This window comes from Sturnus vulgaris, chromosome 1 (genome assembly GCF_052056855.1).
Source record: "Sturnus vulgaris isolate bStuVul1 chromosome 1, bStuVul1.hap1, whole genome shotgun sequence".
Taxonomy (NCBI): domain Eukaryota; kingdom Metazoa; phylum Chordata; class Aves; order Passeriformes; family Sturnidae; genus Sturnus; species Sturnus vulgaris.
In genome coordinates, this window is record NC_142243.1 from 109,408,907 (window position 1) to 109,431,117 (window position 22,211).

A 22,211-nucleotide genomic window follows, 5' to 3' on the forward strand; every position below is an offset into this window, starting at 1 on the left:
CATTTAAAACTTTAGGTAAAAGAGATGAGATGGTGTTTAAGTTGCTGTTTCTTGGTGGTTTTTGCCAGCCTCAGTGTTACATGACTACTGGTTCATTGTGTGAAACTGAAAGCTCCCAGGTCACTGAACTTCTAAAAATGCAATTCAGACCTAATTTTTGCAGCACTTGGGGGTGATTTGAAGTTGATAGCTTCACGCATGTAAGTTCTACTTAGTAACACCATCCTGCATCCAGGTGTTAATTTTATCTTTAGTATGTTTATTGTTTTGTGAGCTGTTCCTGAGGACTGTAGGAATAGTCTTGGGGTGGAAGGGATGGAGCAGTAAGGGCATAGCATCCTCCATATCACCACTTGTGATTTGCTTTCTGTTTGATGTTGTGGGGGAACAGCTGCCCTCTTCCACCATCCTGCATGTGGCTGCTCAGTAGCATATGCATTTTCCTGTCTCTGTCCAAGGAATTGTCCAAACCCCAGATAATCTGATGCAATACTCCAAGTACAGATACCATTAATTGAGCACCAAGAGAAATAACCTCGTCAGGAAAAAATATGTGTTCTTGATCCTTCCCATTACTTTTACACAGTAGTGGCAACATTAGACTGAAAGATGAGACTCTAAATGGTATTGGATGCAAACAGCATTTTCTTAAAAATAAAATGAAATTAAAGATGAGAGGAAACTGCACTGTAAATGGGCTAAATCCAAACTAATAATTCATTTTTCTTGAAAGACATTGTGAGTGAGTTATCTATCATTTGCTACATCAGATTGTAAGCTCTTTTACAGCTGAGTTTGAATATCCCTAATGAAGACAAAACAGGATGAGACTCTCAAGACCTTGAAAACACTGTGAGGTGGGAAAAAAGGGATCTTGCAGTGGTTGTGAAGTTAGGCTTCCACTCCACCTTACAATCTTGTTTTGAGTCACATATAAATCTTCCCTACTGAATGCTACAGCTGATGCTGTACATAGACTTCTGACTTTGAAGTCTGCACTTTTAATGAGTGTATATATTTGTTATTGTCATTATTGCCTGACATTCTTCCTGCTGTATGCATGTTCAGGGTACATCCTAATGATGCTCTAATGGTAAAAAATAATACTCCCAGAACATGACTCAGAATGATGTAAACAATCAAAAACACTAGCTGTACCTGAAACAACCAGTTCAGTTATTCTGCAGCACAAATAGATGCCTGGTCTCTCTTTTCCTGAGATAACCCTTTGAGATACAGAAGCTGTGCTGGGCCTGGCAATGCCTTTGTGGAGGAACTTGCTTTCTTTTCCTTTGAAGAGAAACTTTTCTGTGGGGTAGGTCAGATCAGAAGCTAGATTATGTGTTTTGGAGAACACAATTACATTATTAGGTTAAACACAAAGTAAGGACTTGATAGAGCTGACTTAATGGAGGGTGTTTGCATCAGATTCATCATTTGCTATCAGGTAATTGTGAAATTGCTTTAAGCCATAACAACAACACTCACCCCCTCCCTCATCCTCCAGTTCGGTTCCTCTCCTTTAAAGTCTCTGGGGTCATGACCCACCTGGAGGCCAAATATGTGGTATCTGGTGTACTGAATGATCTGATTATATTTTTACTAGCAGAGCCTTCAACTCAACGTGCAGTTCTGGCTCCCAAGAGTTATTGAGTAATGATCCACTTTTCAGAGGTGACTTTTTTTTTTTTTTTAATGTAAAGAAGCATAGTCACCTTTTTTTCTATCTAAAAGTGGGTGGTGTTTACTGTACTTATACACTGCAGGACCTGGGCTCTGGTTTTTCTCAAACATCCCATGTCATGTTTCTGCACAGATCTTTTGAAACCTGGGTGACCACATGAAAAAAAGATTATTTGCTTGAATTGACAAGGCCTTTTTGTAAGTTCAGCTTCTGGGTTTGAAAGTGATTAGAATTTCCCTGAGTCTTTCACCACACAGTTAAGTGATGCAGTGCTAAAATCAATTCTCTTTGAAATTTTGCTTTTGTTATTTCCATTTCTGTCTGCTTTGATAGAAGCTCATGGTAGCTGTAGTTTTGCTTTCCACAATGAATACCCATATCACTTGTTTTATTAAAAGCTATAGCAATAATCCTTCTTTACCTGTGGTCAGGTTAGAGGAATTTCACGATTGCCTTGTTCATGTGTCTTTGTAAGGAGACAGACTGAAATGTGAGGGCTGCCTTCCAGCTCTGTGTAAGGCAGTTCTCGCTCCAGCAGATCTCATGGTTAATCCTCTCGTTCAGTGATGGGCCACTGCAAAGACAACTTGAAGTGGGTTTAGGAAATTTGCTTTGAAGGAGCACAGCAGCAACGGATATGTGTTGGGTGGTGCCTTAGCATCCGAATCTTTTCCAAAAACAACGCTGAGAGTGACAGAGCCTGGAGGTGGGGGTGATCTAAATTTTAGGAAATTCCCCTATTATTTCATGCTTTCTTTCAGATTTAATTTTCAAGTTATTAAATTCTGATAGTCTTCTAATCCCAATAGTAAATTTAAAGGAAAATAAATAAAATTCATCTGTGTACAGTGGGAAAGTTGTTGAGGTAGAAGGGAAGTCCTTAGAAGGACTGTTGCCAAACTGAACCTCCTTCCTTGCTAAGGTGGTGGGGAAGGAAAGAGTATAGTAGCTAAATACACATACACTTTGCACATACTAACATTCTGTAGAGTTCAATTCAAAACAGACCTCCAAAGCTTGCCAAGAGAAGTAGGCAACTTAAGGCTTACACTGGTATCCATTCAGTGGTGCAGGTAATAGGAAAGGTGAGGGCTGGAATACTGAGTTAGAGATGTGCAGATTGCTCATTGCTGAGAATTTAACCAGCTCTGTGCTGAGTTAGTTACAATTAGTGTGCATGTAGAAATGGAAATAATTATTAACCCTCTCATCAAACCTCCTGCCCTTTGGAAATCTCTTGGTGCACACAGGTAGGCTCCAGCAGAGTTCTGTGCCATGTTGCGCTGGGTGTGGAACAATGGACACGAGGGTGAGCCCCGATGTGCTGGAGTTAGAAGCATAAAAACAAGTTTGTGAATTCGGGGAGGAGCTCGTGAGTCAAGTCCAGCTCTGTTTTCTCTCAGTTGCTGTGTCAAATCAGCTCAAATGAACTCAACAATGGAATGTCTTTCCCACATCCTCCTGAGCCCACCGATGCATCAGATGGGCAGAATTTTAAGAAAACCTTGTTTTAATTTCACTATAGAAAGCAAGAGGGGTTGGTTTGTTTTATTTTCACCAAATGACCTCATATATGAATGTTGGATAGACATATTATTTGGGTAACTTTTTAAACAATGAGCATTAATTCAGTTATGTTAAATCGTTGGCTTTGGTCGTATTTAAATGCAGATACAGCAGATACATGTCTTAATAAGAGAAATGTTCTTTGATTTTGGTGTTTTGTTTTTTTTTTTTTTGGTCTCCCTTTAAATTCCATCAATTAATTTTTCCTCCAGGCTCTGCTGCCTCCTCAAGCCCCCTCAGCACACTTGAGCCCATTTAAAGCACATCCTCCTGTCTCCTCTGCTGCTGAGGTGTGCTTGCTGGAGGCTGCCTCCCATTTACACTGTGAAGAGGAAAACTAACGATTTCCTAATTGCACCAGCCATTTAGAAGCAGAATCAAGTGCAGAAACACTAAGGAGTTACTCCCTTGAATTGGTGCTCCTGGCTTTTGGGGAGGCTGGATCAAGATAGCACAACCTGAACCAGGCTCAGCGTTGGAGGGTCTTGCACCTCCTCTCCCCTGCAGAAGGAAAAGCCCCTGCTCTCCCCTCCCCAGCTCTATTGAACTCCAAATGAGGCCCAGCTGCCCTAATGGCCCCGGGCAGTGTTAGGAAATCAGCTGCCCCATGCTGTTCTCCAGGGCTCCCAGTTTCCTCAGCTGCAGCCCAGCAGGACCTGCAGCCACTGCCCTCTGATACCTCTGCCTGCCACATCTTGCACAAGCACATCCCTGACACATCCCTTCCTCATCCCTTCCTCCTGCTCTGCTTCCACACTGCAGGGACCAGAACTCACACAAGCTGTGCTTCCTGAGCTTTTTTTTATTTGGCATTTCCACCAGCAATCTTGTTTCCTCTTGGCAAGCTGGAAACATCCTCTGGTAACATTAACCAGCTTTCTCAGGTAAATCTGTGGCAATCTCCATCCACAGGCAAGTCTCCTTGTATAGATGCCAGGGAAGCAAATCAAATTTGCCAGCATTTTTGCTGTGTGCATCCTATGCTTTATTAATAGCTTCCCATCAAAATTAAAGTAGTTGTCATAGATTTTATACAACAGGCAGGCTGTAGAAAATATGGAGAATGAACAGACTTTAGGCAGGTTCTGTGAGAATTGCAAATTTTCTGATTCATGAAGATTGATTCATTTTCATCATGGTGTTTTATCTAAAGTCTTTTAATTTGATACATTCCTGAAATCTTACCTTAAGTACATCATAACTGACATAAATTGCAGAGAAATTAAATTCTATTGCATGAAATTTGCGTCTGTTGTGATTTCACTTTATATTTCTGGATGTATCATCATTGATGATGTAAAATCACTATTTCAGTCACATAGCTGATTCCCATAAATTCTTTTTATCAGAGGCATCTAACAAGCTTTAGCTTACTGCAGCCTTAATACTGCTTCAGTGTAACTTTTTCCCTAACACACTTTGTAGTTGTGTGTTTGTACACGCTTCCTACCATTTCCAAATGTAATGAAAGCTTATAGAAGGGAAAAAGGAATCTACTTATCTTAGGTATTTCACTGCTGAAATAGCAGAATATGTCAGGTTAAGAAATGTTTTTGTATCTGGTATTGTCTCTGGTTGGGCTAGAGAAGTGTAGTTGCCACAAATTTTATTAAAAGCCAGTCTAAATCAGAGATGGGGAATTATTTTCCCAAAGCTGCATAAAGTCTCTGAACAGGGAACTGACCTTCTCTCCCAGGTTAGAGGTGAATAATTTGATTTGTTTCACACCTATGTATCCAGTAGTGTAGTAATAATTAGCTCTTAGGTATTTGTCTACACCAGCAGACCTCAAAGGCTGCTGGAAGTGGCTGTCATGATTATTGCCCTTTTACAGGTGGCCCTGAAGACCTTGAGCAACCTTGTGATAAAGCAGGAGTGAACTGTAGGTTTTCAAAATGCCAGCTTATCTTCTTGGCCAAGGTCTCTCCCTGTTTTTAGGGCTAGGTGACATCTAGTGAGGGGAAATACAAAGATAATATTATAAGGTTTTATATTTTTGTGTCTGTTGATTTTACTGGGGAAAACTTTTGTCTGTTGAAATAAATTTCTCTCCAAGTTCAGTCTTGGGTTCTGAATATTGGAAAATGTTAGATTGCTGTTTCTTTGGAACAAATGTAATTTTGTATAATGATCTAGAAAAGTGGAAAAGTTCATTTTTCAGTGAGTCTCCCTTAGCTCATTTTAAAACCTGTCATGGCCACCCTGTTACTAAGTGTTTAAATTTGAGAGTCCACATCCTAGTGCTGGGTGCACAAATATAGCAGTCTATGGGGCTGTGTGATGCCATCCAAGGAGAAAAAAATTATCTGCAGGTCTGTTTGTGCTTGAATATTTAATTAAATTCCTAAGTTCATCATCGATATAAACAGAAATATTAATTGTTAAAGCAGATATTTAAATGGTTGTTATCATTCTATGAGTGTAAAGCATAGTTTCAAATGAAGACATTTCACTGCATTTGCTGCCTGTGGTTTAGAAGTTATTTATTTCTTTCTTTTTTATGTATATCTTTTGTTATAAAAGTATAATTCGATCCTTGGATAGGTCTGATTACATGTAAATCGCAGCATTACATTGAAGACAGGAGGTGAAGAGATTCTGAACAGACAGAGAAACTGACCTTCCATGTAATTTCAGTTAATATGAGCAAGAGCAAAACTTAAAGTTATTGGATGTCTTTGTGTGAAGTTTTTCTCCAAATGATGGCATAATGACAAGTGAAAAACTGTGTAAACACGCTCTTTGACAAAAACTTGATTTTTAAATTTTTTTTTTGTTACATACCCTTTGTATTCTACCCTGAATATCCTAAAAAACGCCAAATAATAATGAATTTATCTACCCACCATTAATGTTTTATACCAGGCATGTTCTTTGGGCTGTTGAGAGGCGATGTATGCAGAAGACACAGAGCAGCATGTTGGAAATGTGCTAAAAGCTCAGTGGAACAGAAGCTAAAAGCTTATGCACTGTGCCAGATTGAGAGAAATATGAATGTGTAGTGCTAATTAGAGATGTTTCCACAGCATATTTTCTTGCTGTCATGGATGATAGTAGCATCTCTGTCTTCATTTCTAAATTCTCTGTGTGTGGACATTCCCATCCCCTTACCAATTGTTTCCTTTGTGTTTTTAGATCATGGGGAATTCATATGCAGGGCAACTAAAATCTGCCCGTTTTGAAGAAGCTCTTCATAATTCCATAGAAGCTTCTCTGAGATGTAGCAGCGTTGTGCCACGGCCAATCTTCTCACAGCTGTACCTGGATCCTGACCAGCCTCCTTTCTTGCCGGAAGGTAACCATGAAAGTATGGCACGTTTCACTTGTTTTTCTGTGTGTGTGAAGGGTGGGGTGGGTTTCATTAAAAAAAGAAAAAAAAAATCAGCAAAAACTGCACAGCAGTTCATTGTGTGACAAAATCTGAATCTTGGGCATCATTAAGGGGAAAGAATGGCATGCTGGTTATTTTAAAGGAGATAGTTGTTGTATTAAAAGTTGTTGAAAAGTTTAATTTACTGTTGAAAAATGTAATTTTCTATGTTATTTTTACTATATTTTAGAATTTTTTCTATTTTTATTCTTCAGATGTGAAGCCAAAGGTAGAAGAGTTGGATAAAGAGTTAGTACATCGCTATTCACAAAATGGAAACCTGGACTTTTCTACTAACCAAACTGTTAATGAAATGGAAGATGAAGAAGAGGATGAAGACATGTCAGATTCAAGTAGTCCACCAATCCCATACTCGCAAAAACCTGCCCCAGAAGGGTCTTGCACTACTGATGGTTGGTATCTTTTTTTTTTTTACTGTACCATCTTCACAACTGATTGTAATGATAGTGTGCACTCTCTACAGTTACAAATTCTTGAGCTAGAAAGTCTGAAAACACAGTTTCTAGTCAAAGCCTTAGATCTGACAAAATACAGATTAGAAGGAGTTGTTTGAGGATATAAAGTTTAATATATCATTTGAAAGCAGTGTCGAGGACTGGCTGTGGCACTTCATTAGTTTCTGAAAGCCCTTTTTTGTCCATGGTTTTCATTGAGTCACTGTCCTCAAAGAGGTTACCTTAATTGGCATCAGTATGGCTGGCTCTCAGTCTATCCCTAAATAATTCTCAGAAACATTGGCAAAGCTGGATTTAGTTGCTTCCATGGGCAGAAGGAAGAGTTTGGAGAAAGAAAATGGGAAGGACATTTAAGTGTACTTTCTGTGCTGAGATGGTGAGAAGGTTGGTAGTGGAAGCTTGTCTGTTTTGTCTTCCCTATGCTGGCTATTGCTTCCTTACCCTGAGCTGTCCCGAGTTGTTGTTGTTCAAGATGAGCAAAGTTGTTGACCATACTATACTTGTTTGGCTTTAAATGTGTTAAGGAAAGAACCAGGCCATTATGCATGCACTTACTTGGCCAAAGAAAAATTGATGTGATTGGTTCATCTTACCACAAAATTGTTCTATTCTGAAGATTTGCCTTCCTCAAAAAAGGAAGATTTACTTGCATGTATTTGATGTGCTTGTTAAAACATCTCCCTGCTGACTTCAGACACCTGAAAACAAGAACTGTTCCCACCTGGTCCAAGTGCCATTCTTGACGTTTTATTCAATACCCCCTGAATCATGGAATTCCTTGTGCACAGTTCATCAAAAGCTGTAATTTGTAAAATGGTTCTGTACCTTACTGAAATATCTGGTTACATGAAGTGACAGAAGTAAGGACCAATCACTGGTAATTCTTTGACATTTCTGGGGGTTGTTAGTGGCATGTGTTGAAGTCTTTGCCTTTTCCACTTCCAAATGCAGCTCACAGGAGCATGTTTACCTCTGTAACAGCGTCCTGACCATTCCCTGCAGCACAAAGAACGGAAGGGCTGGCTGGCTGCTGTGAAAAGATGGGGAATATCGCTGGGAGAATTTGTTATTCACACAGAAGTGTGGTTTTCTGTTCTTTGAAGGCTTGTAAGTTTGAAGGAGGAGGAAAGGAGAAAGTATAAAATGATGTATTCCTAGGAAAGTGTTCTCAGTTGAGGACAAGTATCAATAAAGTCTGCAAAATCTCCTGTGGAGAGCAGGAGCAGTACATTTTTCACTTCACGTATTATATGTATGTAATATTAAACTTCTTAGTATGTCCTGGAAAAACTTGACCTTTCAGGGGCAGTTTTGATTTTTATCCATAAGATTTTTATGATCAAAGCACTCTAGAAGAAAGTTTCGTGTGTTACATCTGCAGAACTTTAGTATTGTTCATTACTCATTTTTAAGTTTACCATTCTGAGTTTACAAAATCTGCCTTACTTTGAGATGTTCTCAAGGAACTAATTTAAGAGAGCACTGCTTTTGTATCTGGAAAAGGAAAGGAAAACAGATTTTTTTTCCCAAATACTTCTGGTGATCTGTTAGGACAGTTTTACATAATTGTTTAAAATGCCCTGGTTCCCAAACATTAACACTGCAGACCATATCTCAACAAGATATTAATCTGGTAGCTCATCTTTCATCTCATAGGTATGCCTTCCAGAGATGTAAGACAGGATCACTGCCATTGTTTGCATCTCTTATCTTAGTTATTTAATTGCAAAGGTAAATAACATTATGAAGATGTTAAACAATACTGATAGACCATTTGAACTCGCTGTGTTTGGGTACTTTAAATTAAGCATGTATTCAATTGTTTATCCAAGAGCAAAATATTGGTACTAGAACCTGCAGTTCATTGCTCTGCTTTCTGTAAAACCTGTTTCTCACTTTTTGGATCAGGTGGGATGAAGTCTTTTTCACTTTAAGGTATTTGTGCTGTTTGCTCTTCCTGAATTCAGGATGTGTGGCATAACCATCATATTATTTTCTGTGGTGACTTGTTCTTTTATTCAGATGCATTTGTCGGTCACATGGGTGCTGAAAGTAGATCTTAATGCCTTTAGTTGTCAGAAAAAAAAAAAAGTGCCTCTCAGGTGAGTTGGTTGGAAATTCTTTCTCAGCTGGTTATAGTACTTCATCTCTTAACTCTCTCCTTAGCCCATTGGAAAGAGCAACTGCATTTGCCACTGAGCCTTGCTATTAGTCATGTAAATAATTAATGACTAATGGCTTATTTTCAGGGACTTTGGGGAGGACTTTTTTTTACCTGCTCAACACAAATTTTTGTAACTAAAACTTCCATGAAAATAGGGTTTCAAGAAAAATTACTTACTTGTTTTCATATGGGTACCTCAAATAGGCAACGAAATTCTTGCATTAGCAAAGAGCTGTTCTGAACCGCTTGCTTGTTTGCTGTAGCTTTAAAAGAGGCTGCTTATAATTTGTGGAATAACATTCTATGCAAGCTGTGGGAAACACAATAGTATCACCTTTCTTTTGTTAGCAAATCCTCAATTTACCTGATGCTTAAAGAAAGGCCAAGGTAGTTTCAGAAGCAATTAGGTAAGCAGGTACTTAACACCTGATCAGTTACTGGGAGGTTACAATAGCGAGTGACAGTGACCCCTAATTCATATGTAATTCCTGGAAGCTAATTCCTTATGCAAATACCCCATTTATTACAGTGCAACAAGGGGCTGGTACCCCACATGGAAACTACTTCTTACAGTGGGGAAAGGGAAGATAGCTACAGATTTCATTTTAAAGAAGATTCTAGCACTTGTAGTTGTTGACAGCTGCGGGGATACATTTTCAGGAAGATGAGACTGGGTTACTTTAAATGAAGTGATGCTGGAGAATGCAAATGTGCTTCTCAGAAGCAAAAACTAGTGAATTTTCTTTCAAAGAAATTAAGATATCTGTAAAAGCTCTTAATATTTTAAATTTTTTGGTGACTGCTCCTGGTATTCACAAATCTTGAATCGAAATATAAATGCCTGTTCCTTATTTGAAACAAAACTGAGATTCTGTGAGAACATGTTGGGGTTTTTTATTTTTTAGTGTTTCAGCAGTTCAGCTTTGGACTTCTGCTTTTTATAATTACATGTCGATAAAAGATTTCACAAAGAGAAGTTGACTTGGTTTTCTACTCTTTGTGCTTAGATTTTCATAAAAGGAACACAAGTAAATTAAAGTGCCATTCTTTCTTCTTTACATGAAATGTTTTACTGCTGTTCGACATAGAAATGAAGGTGCCAGCACAGTTATAAATGAATAGCTATGAAATGTAAATGGATTTTAAATGTTCCAAGTCTTAGACACTGACAGCACAAGTTCATCTACTACTGAGACATTATGTCTTGTCTTTCCTAATGTGGAAATTATTATTTCTAACAGATAATTAATTACCAATGCAAAAATCATGCAAAACAGAAAAGAAAATAAGGTTGGGGTCTCTGTGGTGCTTGCTAGTTAGAAAAAGAGAGGGTTAATCTCCCCTTCATCTCCCCACAGTGAGTTACTTGCTTCCAAATAATTGTGTTTTGGGTGGAATTTCCTCATTCAGTTTCAAAAACCAGCAGAAACTTAAAAGAGTGCTTTTCAGCCCTAAAAGTCAAGAAAAAGGAGGATAATGAAGGGCTCTTGAAGTATACCATCTGCATGTCTTTGAAGGAAAATTCAAACCTTTTACTGCACAGAAGCAGATTTGCATCCTCTGGGTATCTCCTGATGGAAGTAAATCCCGGCTGTACCTGGCCAAGCTCTGCAGCCCTCCCTGCTTCTCCTGTGGCAGCCCTTCAGTGAGCAAGGGAAAAGCTCATGGATGCTTGAGGATCTGTCTGTGCTGCCTCTGTCACTGCCCACCCATCGGGATCCCTCTCTCTCTGCAGAAGGGCAGCCGGAGGAAACCATTTGGTATCAGCCCTGTTTATTATGTCACCACCTCAGAAAATGAGGTTTTGGCAATCGCCTGTGAGCTCTGAGCTGGTAGCTGCTTTCTGCCATTGCTGGCAGAGGGGTAGAGATTATAAAGGTAGTGAATTTCAGCAAGATTTGTGAAGTTCAGGAGCTGGTTGGATGACATCGGTGTCCCCAAACTGAAGTCCCCTGGGGCAGCAAAGTAATTATAGCTCTGTCACAGGCTGAACATCACAGAGGCATGTGCTGGTCAGCCAGTCTGCACATGCATACCTCTCTGATCCACAGATGTCTCCAGCCAAAGCAGAGGAGGATGCCAGAGGAGATTGTGAAAGGAAGGGAGAAGGGCGAGCATGCAAGGGGTCTGGGAGCACTGGATAAGTAAGAGATGATACTGGGGGTAAATTGTAGGTATTGTTTGCAGATCAGATAGGATGCAGCATTTCTACAGTCCAGTCCTACATATCCTAACTGGTGGGAAATATTAAGTATATTAAGATTTACAGCCTCTCAGGTAAGAGGCTACTGTTCCCATGATAGCAGGCAGTTAGTGAATTGTGCCTGTAAACTTAAGATGTTGTTTCATAGGGTTCTGCAGTAGCTTCTCCCTTGGGGACTGATGCAGAATGGTGACACAGAGCTGCTCAAAGCTTAGCTGAAGTGGTTTTGCTTGTAGCCCGTATAAAGCTGAGGCTTTTCTTTCACCTGGGATGTTGTGGAACACTGCTTCACTTCACTGGGACATCAAAACCCTCCAGCACTCCGAGGGGCTCAGAGCTTCTCATGTGATACTCACCCTTCTCAATGCTGTGTGCTCCTTCGGAAAGCAAGTCTGTATTAACACACAGCAAGGCTGACAACCTTGCTTGTGCTGGTATTGCTATTGCTAGTAATTCCTTCAAAAGCCTCCATTTGTGCTTCTGGACATTTCCGGAGCATTTTTAGGTAGAGACCAGGCTAGAAGCTAATTGTGTAAAAACACATGTTGAAATCTTACTGCACTTGCTGTTTCATAATCCTTATCTACAGATTTCCTGTTTGCCCACATTGTCAGCAATGGGTAATTTCTTTATTTTAAATCTAGATTTAAAGTGGAATTTTCTAAGCATGTCAGTTACTCAAATTTCACTGAATGCCTAAATATTTAAGGTCAGTTTTGAAAATTCTGGATATAATACCCAGGTGGCATAAACATTTGCATAAGCAAATTTTATTTTGAATATAAGGGACTTTTCTCCTGGGTTTATCTGCAACTGTTTCTTTCTAAATTACATCAAAAAGTCTCGATAATACTTAGCCCAACGCCTGGCTTTCTATTTGACTAGGATCAATATGTTTTTAGAGAGCATGCCTTAAGAAGAATTTAACAGATTAAAATCAAATGGCATCTGATCAGAAAATAACAAATTGTACTTCAAATATGCAGATTTAATATTTCGGTCCTAAAACATATATGTTTTTCTTGGTGAGTTATTGATATAGTCCACTGATTCATACATGAAAACTTTAGGTGCTGCATTTCAATTAATTGCCTGGAAAAAGATGTGTGTGAGGGGTGAATCCAAGCTAGCTTTCCATGAGCTGCTGCTGGAACTGAGCTAATTGAAGAACTGAGGAAACTGTTCAGCCAAGAACTGGTTCAGCAGATTGTGAATGTAGGCACAAGACTGAACCTGCATGGACCCTGTTTTCAGCAAGCTGCTGCTTGTGAGGAAATTCATGCAAGCTGATTCTGTGCATTCCACTTTACACACTCTCTGTGCTTGCTACAGTTCTGAGATAAAACCAAAACCCATTAACTTCCATAATTTTTGCTGAAGTTGCTATAGGTTTTGGCACAGGACCTAAGAGCACAGACATATGTATCAATAATGGCTGAGGTGGCTTTTGGTTAAGTTGTGATCACATCGTGTTACCAGATGCTTAGACAGTGTCTTTCTCCAGGATTTTTTTTTCCTTCCTTAAAATTTCTGTGACAATTAAGGACTATATGAATAATATTTTAAATCAAGTGTAAGTAATAGTATTGATAGCTGAAGTCTTAATAGCTATTGCAGTAATTTAAAATTTCACAGTAACCTTGATTCTTGTGACTATGATTTTCTTTATTTTTTGTTTATTTAGCCTGGACACTGCTCTGGGTTGCCTTCCTATGCTTTCTGTGTGACCCAGCCTTCTACCAGCTCACTGCAGGGCACAGAGCAGCAGAAACTCTCTCATGTCCCCATGTTTGCCCACTTCTGCTGCTTTAGCCCTACATTGATAAGAAGCCCAAGAAGCAATGTTATGTCCTTATTTTGTGTGCATATGTATATTTAAGTGGGGAAAAAACTTAACTGGAGACTTGAAAGTCATGGAGTCCACTGAGACTTCAAGAGACTCAACTGGAGACTTAGCGAAAACGTGATTCACATGTCTAAAACTAGTGAATTATTTGTTTGCTGGAATTTCTAAAATGTGTAAAGAATTTAAAAATTAGATATTTAATTATTTTAATGCAATAAACTATGTTTTAGTAGCCACTACTAAACTTCTGTCATCAATTTTTGTCCTTCTTTTGTATTACTTAATGGTGTTTATATATCAATACTAGCCTTCTGCAAGCAACAAAGGCAAAATGGTTTCTCTTGAAAAAACTAATCTTTGGTATATTTTAAGAGGTGTTTTCTGTTTTTAAATCACAAGCTTATCCTCTTATTTTGATTGTTTTGAAAAATTTGGTTTCAGAGCCATTTGATGTCTAATGTTTGGACATGTAAAAATTTCTTTTGTGCCTGTATATGTTCAGCATATTTAAAACAATGTTATCTATTGCCTCTGAAACCCTCAGCTCATGGTTCTGATGAGATGCTATCTCAATTTCCTCTATTTCCCTTAAAAAGGATATATTAAAACCCCAGTTACAGCATCAAGTTGTGAAGCTCATTTGCTTTTGTAACTGATAAAACAAAGAAAATTAAATGAATTCTTTTGAAGACTTATCATTTGTTTTGCTTTATTTTGTAGGTTTTTGTCAAGCAGGCAAGGATTTACGGTTAGTATCTCTGTGCATGGAGCAAATTGATATCCCAGCAGGCTTCCTGTTAGTAGGAGCCAAATCTCCCAACCTTCCTGAGCACATTCTAGTCTGCGCTGTTGACAAGAGGTTTTTGCCAGATGATCATGGAAAAAATGCACTTTTAGGTAAGAGATCTTTTTTCCTTTGTGCCATAATAATTCAGAGGAAAAAAAAGCCAGTTGAAAATTGTCTGATGTCATTTCAGCTAATAACCTTCTATTAGAAATATGTTGAGGAGAGGAGTGATTTAATTTAATCACATCTGTAGATGAACCTGCCTTAAAAGCCCATTTTAAAACAAGTCCCTGATTCCACAATTAACCACAATTGAATCTCCTAGATATCTGTGTAGGCAGAAGTCAATTGCAGCCCTGACATTCTAAATGTGAACTACCCATATACTCTTTATCTCTGCTGGAGCTGACAGCATTTTCATTTAAGAAGAAATATGCTCATGCAAGTATTGAAAATGAACTATATAATTATTTTTTTTTATTAAGTGATGATTTCTGCCCTTGGCTTCACCAGGATCATTGTTCTCAGTAGAAGTTCTGGGAACAATTTGCTTCCCAAAACCCAATACACAGGGACACCCCCCAACACCTTTCCCAATTATGTCATAATCTGTTACATTTATGAAGTTTAAAATTTTAATACAACAGTGTCTCCTGGTAATTGAAGACAGGCCTATGTGCACCTAGATTTCCTGCCTGGATCACAACTGGTACACATTTTAACAGGCTAGTAGAGTGATTTAATGCATTTTGGTTCCTGTAGCCTGTTTTGAATTTACTCTCTCATTTCTCCCTCCAGTCATTGTTCTGCCTAGGATATGTTCAGAAAGACCTTTCATCAGGAAAGAAATAACAACAAAGGATAAATATCCTGATTTAACTACATTGCTCAAATTCTGGTCTAGCAATATTTTGTGTAACTATTGGAAACAGCTTTGTTTTGAGCTTTAATGTTACCTCTCCATTAAATCCATTTGATATGCTACTACACACTGTAAACCTTTGGGCCTAAGGCAGAAATGCCCCTGGCCTGGGTTAGTTAGAGGCTGTGGTGTGCTGTGCCCTCACTGGCTATGGCTGGGGATGTGGGATAATGGGATACTCTGGTGTACACTTCAGGATTCAGAGGGACTTCTCCCCTGCTAAGCAGGGGAAGTGCCAGGAGCTGACCAGTAAGAACTATCTGATAGACAGGCAGATGGTGTTTAAACCTGATTAAATGTGGTACTGCTTGCCATTGTTGGTAAGTCACCCCCCCAATCCCAGCTTTGTATCCATCCATCATCTCTGGTCTCATTTGATGACTCACGTCTCCAGCACTGCTGGTGTATTGAAGAGCCTCAAGGCTTCTGTGTCTGGCACCTATGAGCAAAGAACTGACTCAGTAGCTCTGAGAGACCCTGGTTGCTCTTCCTGAAAACTGTGGAGATGCACCAGTGGATCCTGTGGGCTGCAAGGGAGTAAAGAAAGAATGATTCAGTCCCAGGAAAAACAGGATGAAGAAATTTGCATCTTGGCATCCTTGTCCAAGCTGATAAAGAGGCACAGTAAGGCTAAAGACAATGGCCTAATTATTAAGAGTTTTATGGATAAGGCATTTTGTCAAAAACACTGAATATATTTGTCATAAACTATTAATTTGACTGACAGATGAGTGTAGGAACTAGCATCTTCCAAGGTGTTTGTCATTGTGGAAAATAATGACAGTAACAGGAATGAAAAATTGATTATCTTACAGATCTTGAACTGATTAGTCAATGGGATAAAACCCCAAACAAACAAAAATACAGCATGTCCACTAGGTGTGAATCTGCTAGCACTTTTATAAATCATTATTGATATTCCATAGAAAACCTGCTTCATTAAGGATTGACAGCAATTCAGAGATAAGTGGCATGACAAGTAAGACGAGAGGTCTTAATTGTTCAGCATTAGATAATAAAGGGCTGATTCAAACAAAAAAGATTTTAAGGCAGACCCGTTTCAGAACATGCCCTGTGCTTTGTTCTATAAAATGTTCGACTGGTGCCATCATTATGCCAGATTCCCATTAACATAGCTATGAATGGCACTGGAAATCAAGACTGCTCATATCCTCTGGATCTCAACTCAAAATTTCACCCCTTTCTGTGAAACCTTGTTGGGAACGTTGCAGAAAAACAGCTTTCGTCCCTAAATTTGTTACTTTTTTGAAAAGCTGTAGGTTTTAAAAATTATTCTGAAGCAGTCCTAACTTTGGCTGTGCAAATCTTGACATCAAGTGATTGTTTTCAAGACTTGAATAAAATGTAATGTTCAGCTTCAGGGAAAATTCATTTGATGTTCATTTCAGTCATATGAAATTGCTCTGATGGATTAGCCACTGTTTTGAGAGAGATGTCTGCAGTTTGGAACCCATGGATATTTAATATAGAAAATATGGCCTCCAGTCCCTTGGAACTGGACTGGCAGGTAGATTTAGATGGCCTTATTCCAAACAGATAGTACAAGACATTTAATCTGTTTGTGTATCTTCTGCTTTGTTCTTCCAGGATTTTCTGGGAATTGTATAGGCTGTGGAGAAAGAGGATTTCGGTACTTCACAGAGTTTTCCAATCATATCAACCTGAAATTAACCACTCAGCCAAAGAAGCAGAAGCACTTAAAGTACTACCTAGTAAGAAGCTCCCAAGGTGTACTGTCAAAGGGACCCCTTATTTGCTGGAAAGGTAATAAAGGTGCCCATTTAATTAAGGGTGTTCTGTGTAAGGGGTGATGTTGAACGAAAAATTGCAAGTTGCTGTTGAAAACGTATGCATTCAAAAGCAACTGCTTGAAGGGAAAATTCTCACTGATTTCACTGAAGTTTGGATTTTGCCAAAGAAGTTTAAGTCTTAATAACCATGTTATTGTAAACACTCTTCTTTCATCTCCCCATACTTTTGGTGGCAGCCCTAGATCTGCCCACCTTAGAGTGTGCAGTCATCTTGGTAGAAGAAAAGAGGTTACTCAGTCTGATGATTCCTTTATGTGCCTGAAGCAAGGTGACTCAGCCAGGGCTGCAACATTGGTTTTCTACTGATATTCATCTTTGCAGGTGCAATCCAATCTGTCTCGTGCCTGGGGATAGCTAGCATGCTGTAAGATTAAGAAAGCTCAGGCCATTGATCTCAGGGAAAGCAAAGACTTGGATGCTCTTTGCCATTTGCAGTGTTTTACACTTGGTCTTACCCTCTACCAGAGCAGCCTGGGCGATATTATGTGCTACGATAGGGAATATTTGTGATCCCAAGGCAAAATAACTATGGGGTCTCTTACTGGAGGATGAACCATGGAGCTCTTATTGGAGCTAGAACCATGCAAAGACTCAAGGAAAGAGTGTTTTACCTACTCACTGCCGACCAAGTTGGTTTATGTGCAGACTACCTGACCTTTCCATCTGTGGTCTCACTCAGTGAGGTCAGTTTGATGTAGTCCCTGTTGTTCCAAAAAGTTGATGAGAGGAGAGGGGAAGCTCTGCAGGAGGACTGACAGACATCTGAAGAGTCACATCCTGATGTGAATAGCAGCATGACACCAGAAGGAGATGGCTATCACCGAGCTGTATGAGTGATTATAGTTTGTATCAGTTAGTGGTTCAAAAGGATCCTGGCTTCAGCTGCTTTGCTCCCTTACAAGGATAATTAACTACTGCTTTAGAGTGCATGTGGCTTTTCAACAGCATTTTTCAGAAAAATGACACAAATATTTAATTTTGTAGTCAAATCCCAAATGCAGACAAAGGAAGCCTTATTTTACTTTTGGATTCTTTTTTCTCCCTGATGCTCATGCAGTTGGAGTTGGTGTGTGTCCTGGTAAATGCAGTCAGGAGTAATGCACATATGGAGGAAGCAGATACTGATTTCACTTTTGGTTATATGCTAATTCCAAGTGTTCTGAGCACCCATGAAAGTTTAGAAAATCAACCAAGAGTCAACCTCATGGGCATTGCTTTGATAGGTTCTATTCCCATATTGCTGCCATCCATCTGGTAACCTTTCCCTCTTCACTTACATTTTAGGTGTAATTAGAAGAAGAGTGCTTTTAAACAATTAAAACCTTCTCTTAAAATAAATCCTGATTAGATCTCAGTTTTAAAGTGGATTAATATGTGATTTTCAAGGTGACTTTCTCCTCCCTCCACTCAGTTTTCATCCAGACAGACACTAACAGCACTGAGTTCTCCCCGAAGGTTTGTGGGGGCATATTAAAAATCTGTGTTTCAGCACAATTTCTCCTTTTAAAAGGCAACATATGACAGTTTGTATACAGGTTGTGCCGCAGAAGTCGCTGAGTGTTTTCTGGGACATGTCCAATACCTTCAAATCTCTTGGAAGCTGTGATCTGAGGGCTCTTGCCATTTTGCAGCATCTGGTCTGTATTTGCCTGGCCCCCTGAGTGGCCCCCAGGGAGGTTTTCTTAATTAGAAGACAAAGTTGACTAAACTGCGAATCCGTATTTTCGTTGAACGCTGCCATTTGCCGCTGTTTGTTGTACGTGCTCTGTGTATGCTCTTAACGTTTTGTCACCTTTCGCCACCGTGCTGCTGAAGCCTGCTGCTGGAAGGCAGGCCTTGTTAATATGTACTGTAGCTGCTTCGTTTGCAGAATGTAGAAGCAGGCAATCATCTGCTGCTAGCCTCTCTGCTAAACCAAATCCTTCGGTGTCACCGTCCACGACCCCAGAGGGTGGATCAGCTAATGGATACAAATCAGGGTTCACTCAGACAGGTAGGAGCTGAAAGTGCTGTAAAGATAACCATTGGGGGTGGTAAGTTACCTCAGACACTGGTGGGTCAGGGATGCTGTAAACAACTGGGTATTTACCTTGAGCCATGTATAGATTACACTGGAGAGGATGCCTTTCAAAATTTGCTTTGGCAAAGATTAAGACCCAGGTGAGGCTGAAGGTTAGATTAGTCTCAAAACAGCAGTTGATGTAAAAACATTAAACGATCTTTTGATTATTTTATTTTATATTATGCCTTCCTGTCTTTGTTTCATTAATTTTTTTGTGCATCTCAAAAAACTTCAATTACACGTTTGTAAGAAAGTGTCTCCTTAGTATATAAACTAGGTTATTTGTCTGGAAAAGGAAAATAAACTCCTTTTAGGGAGAGAGGGCCAGATTTTATATTATTTGCCTGCTTATTTCCTTATTTATTTAAATTTTATTGCACACAGAGGTGTACTTAGAATTGCAAGTTCCCCACATGCATACAGTGAGTTTGTGTTATGTGAGCTAGCAGGTCACTCACAACTATTCTAGAGAACTATTAATGATATCCTTAAATAAGGAGAAAATATAAAAATCAAATAGACATTGACTGAGAAAGAAGCAGCATATATCTATTTATTTATTGCAAGTAGACAAAGTGCTCTTGTGTGAGCTTTCTTCCTCATTGCTTTGTTGAAGCTTCATCTATGCTGTTACATATTTTTGAGTCTGTTCGTTCTCTTGAAAGATTAAAAACAAGAGAAAATTGCCTGTTAATTGTTGTTATGAATTGACATGAATGTCCAAAAACATATGTTTCCCTAAAGGAGTATGAAATGCAGATATAAAGCAAGATGGTTAAAATACTTTTGACACATAGAAAGTTTGTTAAATGGAGTCCCAAACAAAAGCTAAACATGCGCATTCATGTGAGACTATAATCACTGATTAGTATTTTCAGAGGCTCTTCCCTCAGGTGGTTGCCTCTGTCTCTGTTGAGGAAGCTAAATGCTTTAGGCTTTGGGTAAAATTAAATGACCGTGTGGTTTAAGCACATCTGCATTTCATTGCATGATCCCTTGGCTTCCAGATCCAGGCCTGAGAACTGTGCACATGCATGAGAACCTGTTTATTTGGAACAACAAGAATTCTAATATTTACACAGCTTTGTCTTCTATTGTATCTGCCAAGTTAATAGATACACCTTTTATATATGGCTTTCTCCTTATCACTCCCTGCCATTTTCAGTCTGCTTGGTCTTTCTGTGTGTCACTGTTTGTACTTCTAGGTCATGCTCATCAAAACCTTTTCATCTCCTTCCACTGTTATCTTCTAGTGAAGATAATGCCACATACATACACATGAATCCCCTGTGACTGGGAGAAGGGCGGAGAGCACCTTTTATTCAGTGGCATAAATTCTGACTTGTCACCTGTGATGGAGGGCCTTTCTGGCTTTTTCTCTTCTAGATTCTGCATAGCTCTTTCTACTGGAGTTTGCTTCTTGGTTGTTTTAAAACAGGACTGCTTATTAGCAGGTTGTTTTCTGAAATTGTTTTCAGTTCATCACCAGCTCATACCCTTTTTTCCTTTAAAAGTTGTGCAGATATTTCTGGTGAGCAGTTCAGTCTCTGAATTCTCTAAGATACATCTAGGTAGTTATGACCATACGGTTTTGGGCAGACACTTGAGAGGGGAAAATTCAATTCATGTGTTAAGCAACTAGAAACAAAAAGAGAAAGATTAAGAATTTTAATAATTGGTATTTTAATAACTATAAGTCCTGCTTAGGTAACAGAGTGGTGTTTAAACATGTACCAGCCACATCCACATTCACAGGTAAAATTTCAAGAAAATGTATTACAACTAGAGATGGGAAAAAAAAAATCCCCAAAGCTTCTGGACAGTTTAATATCAAGAAACTTTAACACTACATATTTGCTACACCATATTTAATGACAGACCAGTGTCTCCCTCCAAGGGCCCTGACCTGGTGCTCTATTTTGTTAGCCATTCAGTGTATTTCCTGTGAACATGGACAAGATTTTCTGGTGGGGCAGCAGCAGCAGAGGCTTCTGTGTTTGTTGTTCATGTCAGTTACTGTGTCTGGCAAAGCAGAGCTTCCTCCCACCCTCCTTCACCAAATGGTGTGTGGCCTGAGGGTGAATGTGTTTGGCAGATCAAGTTGGTGTTTGTTCCTCTGTTTTCTTTAGCTGGCTGTTTTACTAGGACATCTGTAGGTGAACTTAGCCTCCTCTGCCTACTTGTTGCAAACTACTTTCTGGACTGATGCTGAGTTAATATCCTTTCACTCTGGTTATATGAATTTGGATTAGCCAGTGTATCAGCATCTGAATGCCAATTTTTTCTTGAAGTAAATTGCAACTGTGAAATGCCTGATGTTAAAGGGACTTACATACTGAGAGGTTTGGAATCAGTTTTATACTGGGCAAATACTAAAATTCGTTTGTTCTTCAGTTTATCCTTCCACAAAATAAGATTTTTAAAGTTTTAGCCTTGGTAAAGTGCTCTATGAAGTTTGTTAATTCATGCAAAGAGTTTGGGCTCAAATATCCTTAACTTTTAACTCAGATTTGTAAATGGAAGCATACTTTTTTATAGTTTTATAGAAGTTCTATAAGAAGGCTATGTTTTTGGGTTTGTTTTCTTCTGCCCTTAGTCAAGCGTGGCTGTGTCTGACAGAGATTCAGTAGCTTGTTGTTGAAAATCTCAGGTGATGGAGATTCCACAACCTCTTTAGGCAACTTATTCCAGTGCTTATTCCCTATGCTTGCTGGCTGCAAGTTCCATAAGCACTTTGTCTTAGCTTCCTCATGTGAACCATGAGAAAGCTGCATTTACGTGCCTATCCCATGAGGCTATTTTGAGGAGCAATGGGATAGCCCTTTCTATTTAAAATATTTTTTGAGTGTGTGTAAGTGCAAAATATCGTGGAAGAGATCAATCATGGGTTCAGTAGAACATAAGATTCTATAGAAATGCCTGGTTAAACGTTTGTTAAAATTCCTGAAAGATACATGGTAATTTCTTAGGAGTGTAAAAAAATTGTTTGCAATTTATGCAGAGATGAGTTTTGATAAAAGTGTATATAATAAAAATTATATATATATATATTTTTTTTTTTAAATCATTACTTAATCAACTTATATTCTCAGATTCTTCAGTGTTCAGTCCAGCAAAATCATCTTCTGCTGCTGTTAACTTAAGTGGAACACAAGACCCATCCCGGAACAAGAACGTTGTGAAACCTCTGGCCCTGTCAGTACAGCTCGTAGGAAAGGCTTTTCCTGCAGGTATGGCTTTGCTTTCTAAAACACCTGAGAGCCAAGGGAATCATCAGCTTAACAGCCAAGAAAAGAGAG

General features: G+C 39.0%; 1 protein-coding gene across 7 annotated transcripts in view; it reads left to right on the forward strand.

Annotated features, from left to right (window-relative positions):
- GREB1L (GREB1 like retinoic acid receptor coactivator) overlaps nucleotides 1-22,211 on the forward strand; it is a 130,428-nt gene that overhangs the window by 63,961 nt on the left and 44,256 nt on the right. For 5 of the 7 annotated variants that reach the window (XM_088173852.1, XM_088173845.1, XM_088173846.1 and 2 more), the window contains 5 exons: nucleotides 6,386-6,557; nucleotides 6,836-7,033; nucleotides 14,030-14,206; nucleotides 16,627-16,803; nucleotides 22,005-22,142. In XM_088173852.1, the coding sequence (XP_088029978.1) occupies nucleotides 6,389-6,557; nucleotides 6,836-7,033; nucleotides 14,030-14,206; nucleotides 16,627-16,803; nucleotides 22,005-22,142 (859 nt within the window). In that variant the 5' untranslated portion in view covers nucleotides 6,386-6,388. Of the gene's footprint in view, nucleotides 1-6,385; nucleotides 6,558-6,835; nucleotides 7,034-14,029; nucleotides 14,207-16,626; nucleotides 16,804-18,720; nucleotides 18,844-22,004; nucleotides 22,143-22,211 lie in introns of all 7 variants that reach the window. The other 2 variants (XM_088173877.1, XM_088173869.1) reach the window with 2 other exon arrangements.